The 14,064-nt window shown below is 42.2% G+C and overlaps 2 protein-coding genes across 3 annotated transcripts in view; one reads left to right on the top strand and one right to left on the bottom strand.

Annotated features, from left to right (window-relative positions):
* Positions 1-7,242: 7,242 nt before the first annotated feature.
* On the bottom strand, positions 7,243-8,636 carry MRPL51 (mitochondrial ribosomal protein L51). The gene is made up of 3 exons (XM_059184620.1): positions 8,410-8,636; positions 8,215-8,325; positions 7,243-7,559 (listed from the first exon to the last, which is right to left on the bottom strand). The coding sequence occupies exons 1-3, from the start codon at positions 8,486-8,488 to the stop codon at positions 7,363-7,365; spliced, it is 387 nt and encodes a 128-aa protein (XP_059040603.1). The 5' UTR covers positions 8,489-8,636; the 3' UTR covers positions 7,243-7,362.
* An 85-nt stretch (positions 8,637-8,721) lies between these two features.
* Positions 8,722-14,064, top strand: part of NCAPD2 (non-SMC condensin I complex subunit D2) — a 29,849-nt gene continuing 24,506 nt past the window's right edge. Inside the window, exons 1-2 of one of the 2 annotated variants that reach the window (XM_059184608.1) lie at positions 8,722-9,459; positions 10,253-10,402. In XM_059184608.1, the coding sequence (XP_059040591.1) occupies positions 10,276-10,402 (127 nt within the window). In that variant the 5' untranslated portion in view covers positions 8,722-9,459; positions 10,253-10,275. The remainder of the gene's footprint in view (positions 9,460-10,252; positions 10,403-14,064) is intronic. The other variant, XM_059184609.1, reaches the window with a different exon arrangement.

A 14,064-nucleotide genomic window follows, 5' to 3' on the forward strand; every position in this document is an offset into this window, starting at 1 on the left:
CTGATACAACTGGATGTCAGCATGCAAAAGAATGAATTTGTATGCCTACCTCTCACCATACACAAACATTAAATCAAAATATATCAAAAACTTATGTTATGCCTGAGTTTTCACATCTGAGAGACCACCGAGGAGCCAACACCGATGTAATCACACGAGGGTTTATTTGACAAGCTTAAGCTTGGGCCCAAGTATACCCAACACAGTGGAGTAGGGACTTGGACCCCGAACCAGATTACAGCCAAAGTTTTTAAAGCCAGAGTAGGGGTGGACTCAGCGGTGGGTGAGGACAAAGGGGGTGTTCAGAAGGGCTGTCAGGGTAAAGAAGACTGTCAGGATATTGAGGCCTGGTTATTATCAAGCCAAGGCCATTTTTCCCTCTAATGAGGCACTAACATGAAGACAGTTGGGAGTTTCCTGGTGGAATGTCACATTCCTTCTATCAAGCATCCTTGTTAGTGAGATTTAGGTTTAGAAGAAATTTAATTTTCTTTGTTGTAAATCTCTAGGACATTTGTAAACTGAGGGAGACTCCTGTCTTGCAGGATTGTGATCTCTGCAAGTTAACTATTTGTTCACACATACTACTGAGGGGAGGGGAATGGGTGGAGAGGGGGTGCAAGGTGCCAGCTTTTGCTTTGTCAAGATGGCTGTACTTATGTCAGGGCTAGACTCGAGGTGGGTACAGTTTTGTTTTTCTTGGCCTCCGCACTTAAATGTAAGAGCTAAAACTATAAAAGTCTTAAAAGAAAATGTAGTTATATGTCTCAAAAGAAGATAAGAAAATGTTCAGTAAGCACAAGAAAAATGCTTTACATTATCACCCATCAGGGAAATGCAAATCAAAGCCAAAGTGAGATACTGCTTTATGCCCACCAGGATAACTATAGTGGAAAAATCAAACAAACAAACAAAAACAGATAATACCAACTGTTGCCAAGAATGTGGAGAAATTAAACCCTTGTACACTGCAGGTAGAGAGGCAAAATAATGCAGCCAATCTGGGAAATAGTTGGCAATTCCTCAAACAGTTAAACAGAGTTGCCATGTGACCCAGAAATTCTGCTTCTAGGTATATACATAAGAGAAATGAAAATGCCCACACAGGGGTGCCTGGGTGGCTCAGTGGGTTGAGCCTCTGCCTTTGGCTCATGTCATGATCTCAGGGTCCTGGGATCGAGCCCCACCTCGGGCTCTCTGCTCAGTAGGGAGCCTGCTTCCCCCCCATCTCTCTCTCTCTGCCTTCCTCTCTGCCTACTTGTGATCTCTTGATCTCTCTCTGCCAAATAAATAAATAAAATCTTTTTTAAAAAATCTCCACACAAAACCAACCTTGTCATGAATGTTCATAGGTCACATTATTCAGAATAGCCAAAAAGTTAAACAACAATAACAAAAAAAATCCAAATGTCCACCCACTAATAAATGGATAAATATGGTATGGTATATCCATACAATGGAATGTTACTCAGCAATAAAAAGGAATGAAGTCCTGATACATTCTACAACATGAATGAACCTTGAAAGTACTATGCTAAGTTTAAAAAAACAGTCACAAAAGATTAAATAGGGTGTGATTCCATTTAGATGAAATATCCCAAATAGGCAAAAATCTATAGGGACAGAAAGTGGGTTAATGGCTGTCTAGAGCTGGGAGGGGAATTGAGGATAGCAACTGAGGAATATAGGGTTTCATTTTGGAGCAATGATGAAAATGTTCAAAGATTAAGTGCGATGATGGATGTATAACCCAGCAAATATACTAAAAGAAATTGAATTGGGAAAATTATATCTCAATAAAGATACAGAGTTTTTAAATAAGAAACACAAGTTATTCCACTGTACAATAAGTAGCAAGCAATATTGATGTGGTCCTGGTAATGTAGACCTACTGATTTAAGCCAAAATCTTGAGATAATTTTGATGAAGAGGAGTGGGGGTGGGGAGACCATAAGGAAGGAGGGGATTGAGAAGTGTAAATCTAGATTCCTGACAAGATAACTTATAGAGGCCACTGGCTTCCTCTTCTAAAATCCAATGTGGAAAATCTGCTGAAGCTATAAGGAATCATGAATTTCAAGAACTAACAACAAAAGCAAAAGAATGTGGTATGTATATTAGTAGATATATATATACCAGTGGGATACATATATATATATATCTATATATATAGATATATATATATATCTAGGAGACTGAAGACTCTTGTTAGGAGTTGAATCGTGTCCTTCAAAATTTTTTAAATTAAAGTCCCAGGGCACCTGGCTGGCTCTGTTTTTTTGGAGCATGTGACTCTCACTCTTGGAGTTATGAGTTTGAGCCCCACATTCAATGTAGAGATTACTTAAAAATAAAATCTTTTAAACAATTTTTTGTTGTTGTTGAAGTCCTAACCCTCAGTACCTCAGAATGTGATCTTATTTGGAACTAGGATTGTTGCGGATGTAATTATTAGAGATGAGGTCATATTGAAGTAGAGTGGGCCCTACTCTGGTATGACTAGTATCTTTATAAAATGGGGAAATCTGGAGACACACACACAGGGAGAATGTCATTTTAACATGAAGGCAGAGATCAAGCTCATACATTTACAAAACAAGGAACACCAAAGATTGCCCGCAAACTAGCAGAAGCTAGGAGAGAATCATGAAATAGATTTTTCCCTCATAGCCCTGAGAAGAACCAATCCTGCTGACATCTTGATCTCAGACTGCTAAGCCTCTAGAAGTATGAAACAGTAAATTACTGTTGTTTAAGCCACCAAAGTTGTATTTTGTTATGGCTGCCCCAGAAAGCTAGTATGTACAGCTATATTGAAGTACCTTATGTTATATACCCCAAATCAGCAACAAACATACATATATTGTACATGTATGTTACACATGATTGTGTAATAGGTGGTGAGAATATCAAAAGGTACTTGGGGGTGTGTAAAGTTTGACCTGTTAAAATAAACACTGATAAGTTTAAGAAACCAACAGGATGAAATAAATGTTTCTTAGAATATAAATCACCCTAAAGACAAAAATAGAACATTATTTTTCTGAGAGACCACATGATCTTTACTTATCCATCAAAAGATGTTTCATTTTTTTAAATTTATTTTTCCTCTATCTCCCCTCCATAGCCATAGACATTATAAATTGTTTGATAGGGGGCCTGTGTGGCTCAGTGGGTTGGGCCTCTGTCTTGGGGTTCAGGTCTCCATCTCCTTATCTGGATGCTGGGATTGAGCCCTGCCTCAGGGTCTCTGCTCAGCAGGGAGCCTGCTTGCTCCTCTCTCTGCCTGACTCTCTGCCAGCTTGTTATCTCTCTGTCTCTGTCAAATAAATAAATAAAAGTCTTTTAAAAAATCAAATAAATTGTTTCATATAATTCTGTTTTTGCAAAATATGTTATTTTCTGTTCATGTACTTTTAATTACATACATGATGTTTTAAATCTTATTCTGTTTCTTTTTCTCACTTAGATTTAAGTTTTAAAGATTCCTGTTTTAGACAACGAAAATCATATAATTTGTAAATGACCACAATTTGATCTCTTTTCTTTCAGTCCTCATATCCATTCTCTCTTTTCCATCCTCCCTCGATTCCTTCCTTCCTTCCTCCCTCACATCCTTCCTCATCATTCCCTCCCTCTCTTCCTTCCATGACACTGACTAGGACCTTCAGTACTAACTTAAAGTGCAGCAAGAACAGCAGGCATCCTTGTCTTGTTGCTGATTTTTTGGAGGGGGGGGGCGGTGTGGGATGAGAGGGCAGAGGGAGAGGGAGAGAATCTTTTTTTTTTTTTTTAAGATTTTATTTATTTATTTGACAGACAGATCACAAGTATGCACAGAGGCAGGCAGAGAGAGAGGAGGAAGCAAGCTCTGTGCTGAGCAGAGAGCCTGATGTGGGGCTCTATCCCAGGACCCTGAGATCATGACCTGAGCTAAAGGCAGAAGATTTAACCCACTGAGCCACCCAGGCGCCCAGAGGGAGAGAATCTTAAGCAGCCTCTGTGTCCAGCATGGAGGCTGAGATGAGCCTCTATCTCACAACCCTGAGATCATGACCTGAGCCAAAATCAAGAGTCAGACACTTAACCGCTAAGCCACCCAGGTGCCCCTTGTTGCTGATCTTAAAGTGAATACTTGTTCATTAAATATTTGTTGCTGATCTCTGTAAATAATCTTTGCCAAGTTAAGTTCTGTTTCTAGTTTAACAGGCTTTTTAAAATATGAGTTGAATCTTTAAACTCCCTTTTCTGTATCAACTAAGATAATCATGGAGGGCTAAAGCTTCATCTTTCATAACAGGAAGCTAATAAAGTCTAAAGCTGGTAAATCATAAAGAGCAAGAGGGCATATTATTTCAAGTTATGATAATAAATACCAGAATAATTCAAAGAAGTGAAAGCCCTTGGGTTAACTGGATGATGAACATTAGCGAGGGCACATGATGTAATGAGCACTGGGTATTATTTAACACTGATGAATCACTGAATTCTACCTCTGAAACTAATAATATACTATACATTAATTGATTGAATTTAAATTTTTAAAGAAGTGAAAGCATTTCATTAGAGAAAGGTAGTTTGGAGGGTAGATGGGTGAAGTAGGGGACTGATGTTTTTGTCCATTTCCACCCCCTCCTTTTTTAAGTAGGCTCCATGCAGGGCTTGAACTCACTACCTTGAGATTCAGACAAGAGTTGAGATCAAGTGTCAGACACATAACCAACTGAGCCATCCAGATGCCCCATTTTCCCTTCTTTTTGATTAACTATATGCATGTATTACCTTTATTTTAAAAATAAAGCTTAATTTAGGAATAAATCAAGTCTCCTACCCCATCTTAAAAATTGAGATATAATTTGTATCCCATCTAATCCACTCATTTGGTATACAGTGATTTTAAGTGTATTCACAAGGTTGCGCAACCATTACTGCTAACTCCAGAACATTTTTATCATTCCAAAAAAGACCTTATACCTGTCAGCAGTCATCTCTCATTCATCATCCCTTGCCCTGTCCCCTGGCAACAACTAATCTACTTTCTGTCTCTGTGGATTTGCCTATTCTGGACATTTCATGTAAATATAAGTCTTTTATGACTGCCTTCTTTATCTCCCATAGTGTTTTCAGGGTTCATCTGTGTTGTTGTATGTATCAATAACTCATTCTTTTTTATGGCTGAATGATGATACTCCATTGTGTGGATATACATTTTTAAAAAGATTTTATTTATCTGAGAGAGAGAGAGACAAGCAGAGTGAGAGGCATAGGGAGAGAAAGAAGCAGACTCCCCGATGAGTGTGGAACCCAACATAGGGCTCCACCCCAGGATCTTGAGATCATGACCTGAGCTAGAGGAGTAATACTTTGAATAAGTAAATACCTGAAAACAATCTAACTAGCTATCAAAATGGAACTAGTAAAACATTATGGTATAGATGTGAGGATATAAAACAATACCCAAGTTATACTAAGTAAATAAGAAAGGTACTGAATAGTAGTATGTAATGCTACTCTTCTCAAAGGACTTATATAGTTAATATAAGCTTGAACATGCACGCTGTATGTCCAAAGGACTAAAAAGAATCTTTTAAGAATGGTTGCCTCTGCGCCTGGGTGGCTCAGTGGTTTGAGCCGCTGCCTTCGGCTCAGGTCATGATCTCGGGGTGCTGGGATCGAGTCCCGCATCGGGCTCTCTGCTCAGCGGGGAGCCTGCTTCCCTCTGTCTCTCTCTGTCTGCCTCTCCATCTACTTGTGATTTCTCTCTGTCAAATAAATGAATAAAATCTTTAAAAAAAAAAAAAAAAGAATGGTTGCCTCTGGGGAAAAAAGAGTGGTCACCTCTGTGAAGGAGCACAAAAAAAGTCTGTTAGAAACTTTTCACTTTATTACACTTCAGTAATTTTAAATTTTACATCATATATAGGATACATTTTTAAAATGTGTCTTAAAAAAACAAACTTAGGGACGCCTGGGTGGCTCAGTTCATTGAGCAGCTGCCTTCAGCTTGGGTCATGATCCCGGCGTCCTGGGATTGAGTCCCACCTCGGGCTCCTTGCTTGGCAGGGAGCCTGCTTCTCCCTCTGCCTCTGTCTGCCACTCTGTCTGCCTGTGCTCACTCTCGCTCCTCTCTCTCTGACAAATAAATAAATAAAATCTTAAAAAAAAAACACACAATAGATGTGCAAGACTCAGCTCAGCTCTAAAGATCACAAATCTTTGGAGGCAGGGACCAGGCTTTTGAAATTGTGAAACTACCAAGATGATTCTGACGATCAGTCAGGATTAGGATGTAAACCATTTATATGGTCTTAATGCCTCAGAATGAAGTGTACATGTGAGAATAAATCTTTATTCCCTAACTAGAAAAGCTATTTTCTATTTACAAAATATTTGACAAAAGCTATATTCTATTTACTATTTATTTTCTGTTTAATATTATCTATTACATTTTGTTCTTCCTATAGAAGAGGTACCCAATATTTTTGATGAGAATGCAGAAGCATAATCCCATCTGTTACATTTCCACCAGTGTGAAAGTGTTTTTATTTTTTTATTTTTTTTTTTTTAAAGATTATTTATTTATTTATTTATTTGACAGAAATCACAAGTAGATGGAGAGGCAGGCAGAGAGAGAGAGAGAGAGGGAACAGGCTCCCTGCTGAGCAGAGAGCCCGATGCGGGACTCGATCCCAGGACCCTGAGATCATGACCTGAGCCAAAGGCAGCGGCTTAACCCACTGAGCCACCCAGGCGCCCCGAAAGTGTTTTTAAAAACACATTTAACTTAACAGAATTATGAGGTAATCAAAAGTTACCATTTTCAGTACATGAAGGGCTAAATGTCAAAAAGTGCAAATAATAATTTTTATTTTGGGGGGCGCCTAGGTGGCTCAGGGGGTTAAGCCTCTGCCTTCGGCTCAGGTCATGATCTCAGGGTCCTGGAATCGAGTCCCACATCGGGTTCTCTGCTCGGTGGGGAGCCTGCTTCCTCCTCTCTCCTCTCTCTCCCTGCTTGCCTCTCTGCCTACTTGTGATCTCTCTCTGTCAAATAAATAAATAAAATCTTAAAAAATAATAATAATAATTTTTATTTTTTAAAAGCTATAGGTATGGCTAGTCTGCAAAGGGCAGGTGGTTAAGTCCAAACCTAAGACTATAAGACTTATGGATGAGTCAGACTTCATAGTCTACATGAATAAGTAAAAGTTCAACTAGAGTAAAATAAAGTATGAGGATAACAGATTCCAAAGAAGCCCCATTTTATTACAGAGAGCATACAAATTCCTTTCCTTATAAGGAAAAGTACTGTTCCCCTTCTCTGTGTTACAGATGTGCTTCTTCCACAGTTCCCAGGTTTCTCTTCTACCGATACTTTCCGTGCCGATTAAAGTGTTTGTAGAGGTAACTGATGCGTTTATTAAGGTTGTGCAGATCATCAAGGAACATCCTGTTTCCAACCATTCTCTTCTTTCGGATACAACGTTGTAATTCGTTCCCCTTCCAGCCTCGAAGCCATCTGGGGCCCTTGATCAGTTCTTTGGGGTGCCTTTCAAAGTCTCCTGTGTAATATGAGAGAGGGTATTAGTTCCAAGACAAGAGGGAAGCCAGCCTCCACCCGCTAAGCCTTCAGCACAAAGTTGCCATTTCCTGACCTACACCTATAGAAAAGACACATTATACCACATGATCAAGAGCACAGCCTCGGGGCGCCTGGGTGGCTCAGTGGGTTAATAAGCCTCTGCCTTCCGTTCAGGTCATGGTCTCAAGGTCCTGGCATCCAGCCCCCCCCATCGCATAGCACTCTCTGCTCAGCAGGGAGCCTGCTCCCCACACCACTCCCACCCCGCCACTCTCTCTTTGCCTGCCTCTATCTGCTTGTGATCTCTCTGTCAAATAAATAAGTGAAATCTTAAAAAAAACAAAACAAAACAAAACACAGTCTCTGAAGCCAATCTGTTCAGGTTGCTGAGGGGTTCAAATTTTGCCATTTACTAGCTTTTGGAAAATCACACAATGTCTCTGTGCCTCAGGTTCCTTGGCTGTAAAGTGAAAAAGTTATTCTAAGAAGTAACAGCACCGTACACAACGTAAATAGACACGCACGTGTCTACTCTTACTATTATTGAGCATGGTACCGTTCCTACGCTGGTCCAAAAAAAGTCTTTAAGGTACAACTGCCATTCTGAGATTCTATGCCGCAGAGTCACGTCTTACCCAGAATCCCGATGTTGTCATACACCCCGAACATGGCCCTTTTCTCGTTCCAACGATCAACCACTTTGGGAGGAGGAAGGGTGAGCCTTACATGGAACATTCTAGGAATACCTAGGGATGGGGAAGAAATGGAATGAATATGAGCTGCTTACAAAACAAGCAGTTCTCGGGCATTTTTCTGTATGAGTCACTTACCCAGAGAGAAGCTTATGCAGGCCAAGGGCACCCGGCCCCATAGGACCCTTCCTGCCCCCAAAGAGAGGCTCCCTGCCATTGCTCTCGTCTCTCCCCCACAACAGCGCAGCGTCGCACGTGGCCTTCAAAGAGATGACAGGGACCTTCCGCACTAGCGTCAGAAGGCACTAGACGGAGGGAGCCATCTTGGGCTCACCCCGCCTCGGCCCCTCCTTCCCCAGCCATAGGCCCCGCCCTCCTGGTTCCAAAGTACGAACCCGGACAAACTCCCGCCCCGCCCCTCCCCGGTGCTTCCGGTTCGCCCGCAGAAGTCTGGGAGCGTCGGAACGACGGAGCCGCTACTCTCGTGGTTGCCTGGGAGGCCCCCGAACTAAATTTCAAGAAAATTCTCCCTGTCCTGGGTTGTCCCTCAACTGTGAGGGAGATGAAGGTGCAGACCCTGGAACTCCGAGCTTCCTTTTTCTGTGCCTCACAGCGGTTTTGCGCTATAGCTGTTTTTATTACCCCTTTTCTACTGGAGAGGAAATGTAAGGCTCAGAGTGAAGTGACCTGCTGGACGTCACACAGCAGAGGCGATGGCGGAACGTGGACTATTGCCTAAGCCTTCTAAACTCCCGGCTTGGACTTGCCTCCTGTCCTGGGGGGATGATTGAGTGAGCCCTAGCCCAGGGACGCTACCAATTCCCGGTTAGAAGCGGAGGAGAACCCAGCAGCCGCCAGACGAGGGGAACGGACGCTGGATCCAGACCCCGCCCCTCCGTCCGCAACGCGGCCCGGCTTCCCGCCTCCTGCGGAGTGATTGGCCGGTTTCTGCAGTGAGTGTCGCGATTGGCCTCCTAACGGCCGTTGAGATTTGAACTCCACGTTTGTGGCTTTGCCCGCGCGGCGCCTGGCTCTGAGGCGGGTTTTTGCCTCCTGCTACAGGGGATTGGCCGGTTTCTCTGCCCGCTCGAGAGCTGCGGTACTGATTGGTGCGTATTGTGCACTCCGTCTTTTTCCCTTCATTTCGCCTCGCGACCTGAGTCGGAGGAGCGACGGCTGAGTTCTGAGGTGTGGTATTAATGGGCGGCGGGGAATGAGAGACTGGGCATGTTGGGCTCGAGGCAGTATGACGCGGTATTAGACCGGGTAGGAGAGGCGGGAAGTTCCATGCGTATATCCTTGGGGTAAGATGTAGTAGAAACAGTACGTTTTACAGATCCGCTATGGAATATGGGCAAATCGCCTAACTTTCTAAGCTTCAATTTCCTCATCTGTAAATTGGGTTATATTACTATGCATTCCTTGATATTAGTATTTGGAGAACTAGATCAGGTATGATGTATTCAAATAGCCCACCAAGTAGGTGACACATTGTAAACAAATATGTATTAAATGTTAATACTCCTATTCTGGGGCGAGGGCACCCACTAACCCATGCTGGCCCACTGTCCTGGCCTCGGGTGAGACGGTCTCTGTGTTAAACTTTGTCCATAACAACGGAAATAATAATGCTAACTTGATGCATTGATACACCAATTTACAGCTCTGTAAACATTTTCATAGCCCTTGACTCATTTGATCCTCAGAGCAACTTTGTAAAATAATCAGAGATAAGTAACTCCAGATAAGTAACTCCAGAACTGCAGATGCGGTTCACCGGATTATGTGACATGACCAAGTGGCAGTCACAACTAGAATTAGATTCTAGTCCAGGGTTGATCTCACGTCTTCTGAGGTAATGTTACCAGCTTGATAGAAGTTTGATATAAGCATCATATATTGAAGGGGCAGGAATAACAGAACCAGAAGAAAAGACAGGCCTTAGATATAAACCCTAACCTATTTGCTGTTTGGAATACAGCCCTGTGAGCCAGTGGGAGAAAGATGTCTCCCCAACTGTATGAGTTCCGTCTGCCTCTATCCCCTGAGGAGTTGTTGAAAAGTGGAGGGGTGAATCAGTATGTTGTGCAAGAGATATTGTCCATCAGAAATCTTCCATCGCAGCTTAGAGGTAAGACCCCATGCTGCTACTGTGCCTAGCACTTCAAAACAACCATCCCACATGTAATTATATTGTCTGTCTGCTCCACTAAGCTCCATGTGGACAAAGAACATATCTTTCCTAGTCACTGTTTTTTCCTAGCATTGTTTGGGATGTATTATTACCTGAAGAATGTACACATTGACCTCCTTTCCTCAATTATTCAATAAACAGTCTGGGTGTATGTGGCTACTCTTTGGACAAAAACTTATTTTTAATCTTTATCTCTTATCATACGCCAAAATTAAGTTTGGGTGGATTTAAAGGTTATAGGAGAAGGTAGCTTTCTCAGAATGAGTGGGACTTGATCTGACCTGTTTTAGGTTAAAAATTTTTAAAGTCTAGATCTCTTGTTTCCAAGAGTGTAGTAATAGGGGAAAACAAACAAACAAACAAACACATATAGCTGCAACACTGAACAGTATATGTACAATGCAGTTATCCATTGAAGCCTAGAGCTGAACAAAGCGATTTATATGTTATCAGTGAGCCTATTAGCGAGTTATCAGGACCCTGGGATCTGACCTGAGCCAGAAGCCAACTGAGCCACCCAGATGTCCCAGTGCATCATTTTTTAAATAGATAATCACTATTAGAGTTTTGTTGTTGTTGTTTTTATAACAGTTCCATTGCTTTTGGTGTCTAGAACCCTAACTATAAGTTCTACAAGAACAAATTGTTTAATTTGTTGAACAGGTATTTACTGATGATGCACTGTGTGTCAGGCAGGCACTTTTCTGGGTACTGGAGATACAACAGTGAACAAAACATACAAGTTGAAAAGTTCTTTCTCTCAATGTTCTCAACAAGGAATAAATAAATATGGGATTTGTCAGATGGTTAGAAGTGCCAGGGAGAAATATAAGCAAGATAAACAAGACATGATGTGACACAAGGCGCATGGGTAGCTCAGTTGTTAAGCATCTGCTTTCGGCTAAGGTCATGATCCCAGGGTCCTGGGATCGAGTCCTGCATCAAGCTCCTTGCTTGATGGGGAGCCTGTGTCTCCCTCTCCCTCTGCTGCTTCCCCTGTTTGTACGCTCTCTCACTCTCTCTCTGTCAAATAAATAAATAAAATCTTTTTTAAAAAAAATAAAGATAGGGTGTGGCAGAGTAGGAACTGCATTTTATGTTGGATGATTAGAGAAGGATTTCTGATAGGTGACATTTGAGCAGAGGCCTTAAAAGTGAAGAAGTAGGGGTGCCTGGGTGGCTCAGTGGGTTAAAGCCTCTGCCTTTGGCTCAGGTCATGATCTCAGGGTCCTGGGATTGGGCCCCCATCGGGCTCTCTGCTCAGAGGGGAGCCTGCTCCCCCACCCCCGCCTGCCTCTCTGCCTATTTGTGATCTTTGTCTGTCAAATAAATAAATAAATCTTTAAAAAAAAAAAAAAAAAGTGAAGAAGTGAACTATGCCAATTCTCATAGGCATTCTAAGCAGAGACAAAAGCCAGTGCTGAGGATCTGAGGTGGTAAAATGCCAATCTGGTTGGAGTGGAATAAGCTAGGGCAAAAGAGGTCAGGTGAGAAGTGATCCAGATTTCCTCTATAGTCATGCTCCTCCAAGTGTGGTCTTCAGACTAGCAACATTAGAATCATGATTTAGGAACTTATCAGAAATCCAAGCTCTAACTCAGAACTGCTGAATCAGAAAATCAATTTTTTAAGATACCTAGGTAATTCAGATGCACATTTAAATTGGAGAAGTACTAATCTAGAGTGTTAAAGGTCGTGTTAAGGATTTAGCTTCAGTGTGAATGAGTTTGAAAGCCATTGGGTTTTGAGCAGAAGAGTGACATGGTCTGACATTTAAAAAATATCACTGTTGGAGTGCCTGGGTGGCTCAGTGCGTTAAAGCATCTGCCTTTGACTCAGGTCATGATCTCAAGGTCCTGGGATCGAGCCCCTGCATTGGGCTCCCTGCTCAGCAGGGAGCCTGCTTCCCCCACCCCCTGCCTGCCTCTCTGCCTACTTTTGATCTCTGCCAAGTGAATTAAGTAAATAAATATTTTTTTAAAGAATATCACTGTTGTTTTGAATAGAGAGTGTGAATGGCAAGGGAAGAAGGAAGAATGACTGATTGCAAGACTAATACAATAGTACCAGGTTGCTTGCCTGGGTGATAGCAGTGGAGGTAATTATAAAAAATTAGGTACTGAACAGATGTTGAAAGTCGAGCAAACAAGACTATTAATGGATTGGCTTGAATTTATAGGGTTAGAAAAAGAAGAATCTAGCATGACAGGGCTTTTGGAAGAATGGCGATGCTATTTACTGAAATGGAGAAGAATATAAGAGGAACAGGTTTATTTACTTTTTTAAAAGATTCTTATTTATTTGAGAGACAGAGGGAACAAGTGGGAGGAGGAGCATAGGGAGAAGCAGACTCCCTGCAGAGCAGGAAGCCTGATGTGGGACTGGATCCTAGGACCCTGGGGTCATGACCTGAGCTGAAGGCAGATGCTTAACTGACTGAGGCACCCAGGCGCCTGAGAGGAGCAGGTTTAGTCTGTTGGTTGTAGAGTTCTGGAGTTGGGGGGAGACATGCCATCTGCAGGTATATATTTGGGGTCTGATACTGAGCATGTAGAGGACATTTAAAGCAAGAAACTTGAATGTAGACAGAGATGAAAAGCAACTTAAAAACATAAGATCTGAGACAGTCCAATATGTAGAAGCTGGGAAGATGAGAAGAAAGCAGTAGGAGACACTAACAGCCAGTCATTAAGGGAGAAAGTGAACAGAGGTGCTACCTGGAGGCTAAATGATGAGACTATTTCAAAAAGAAAGGGAGAGCTTGGGACTCCTGGGTGGCTCAGTGGGTTAAAGCCTCTGCCTTTGGTTTAGGTCATGATCCCAGGGTCCTGGATCGAGCCTCACATTGGGCTCTTTGCTTAGCAGGGAGCCTGCTTCCTCCTCTCTCTCTCTGCCTGCCTCTCTGCCTGATGTGATCTCTGTCAAATAAATAAAATCTTTAAAAAAAGAAAGAAAGAAAGAAAGGGAGAGCTTACCTGCAAATTAATGACTGGATTTTGCAATGTGGCTATTGCAGTGTTGGGGAAGGCGGTTTCGGAGAAGTGATGGGGCAAAAGCCTAAATGAAAGAGTTTTATGTGAAAATGGGAGGACAGTTTAGATAACTCTGGTTGTTTTGCTTTAATGTGGAACAGAGAAATGGAGTAGTAGTAGATGGGGAGATAGAATTGAGGGAGGATTTTTTGGTAAGATGGGTGGCATTACATGTGTGTGTGCTGAATGAAAGCACTCAGAGAAAGAAAGGTTGATGGTGCAGGAGGGGAAGAGGATGAGCATTGGGGCAGTATCTGTAGTAGGTAAGAGAGTGTGGGATCCAGTGCACAGTGGGGGGAGATGTTTTTATTAGAGCATGGGACAGTTTATCCGTAGCAGCAGAAGAAAAGGCAGGGTACACGGGCACAGATGCAGATAGTGCAGGAAGATACAGATCTCGGGGCAACTGGAAATTCTCTTCTGTGTGATTCTATTTTCTCCCTGAAATAGGAGTGAACCCTTTAACTGGAAGGGAGCTGGGAAAGAAGTTCTTGATCTTCTGAGCAAAGGAAAGATAGGAAATAATTGCCTAGAGGAAAGTGAGTAGGCCTGGGAATTTGTAATAGG

The sequence above is a fragment of the Mustela lutreola genome, chromosome 8 (assembly GCF_030435805.1).
Source record: "Mustela lutreola isolate mMusLut2 chromosome 8, mMusLut2.pri, whole genome shotgun sequence".
NCBI lineage: Eukaryota > Metazoa > Chordata > Mammalia > Carnivora > Mustelidae > Mustela > Mustela lutreola.

Coding starts and splice junctions, on each gene's coding strand:
- MRPL51 (XM_059184620.1), bottom strand. CDS start 8,488: ATGGCAGGGAGCCTCTCTTTGGGGGCAGGAAGGGTCCTATGGGGCCGG. Junction 8,326..8,409: donor CTGCATAAGCTTCTCTCTGG/GTAAGTGACTCA, acceptor CCCCATCCCTAG/GTATTCCTAGAATGTTCCAT. Junction 7,560..8,214: donor TGACAACATCGGGATTCTGG/GTAAGACGTGAC, acceptor CATATTACACAG/GAGACTTTGAAAGGCACCCC.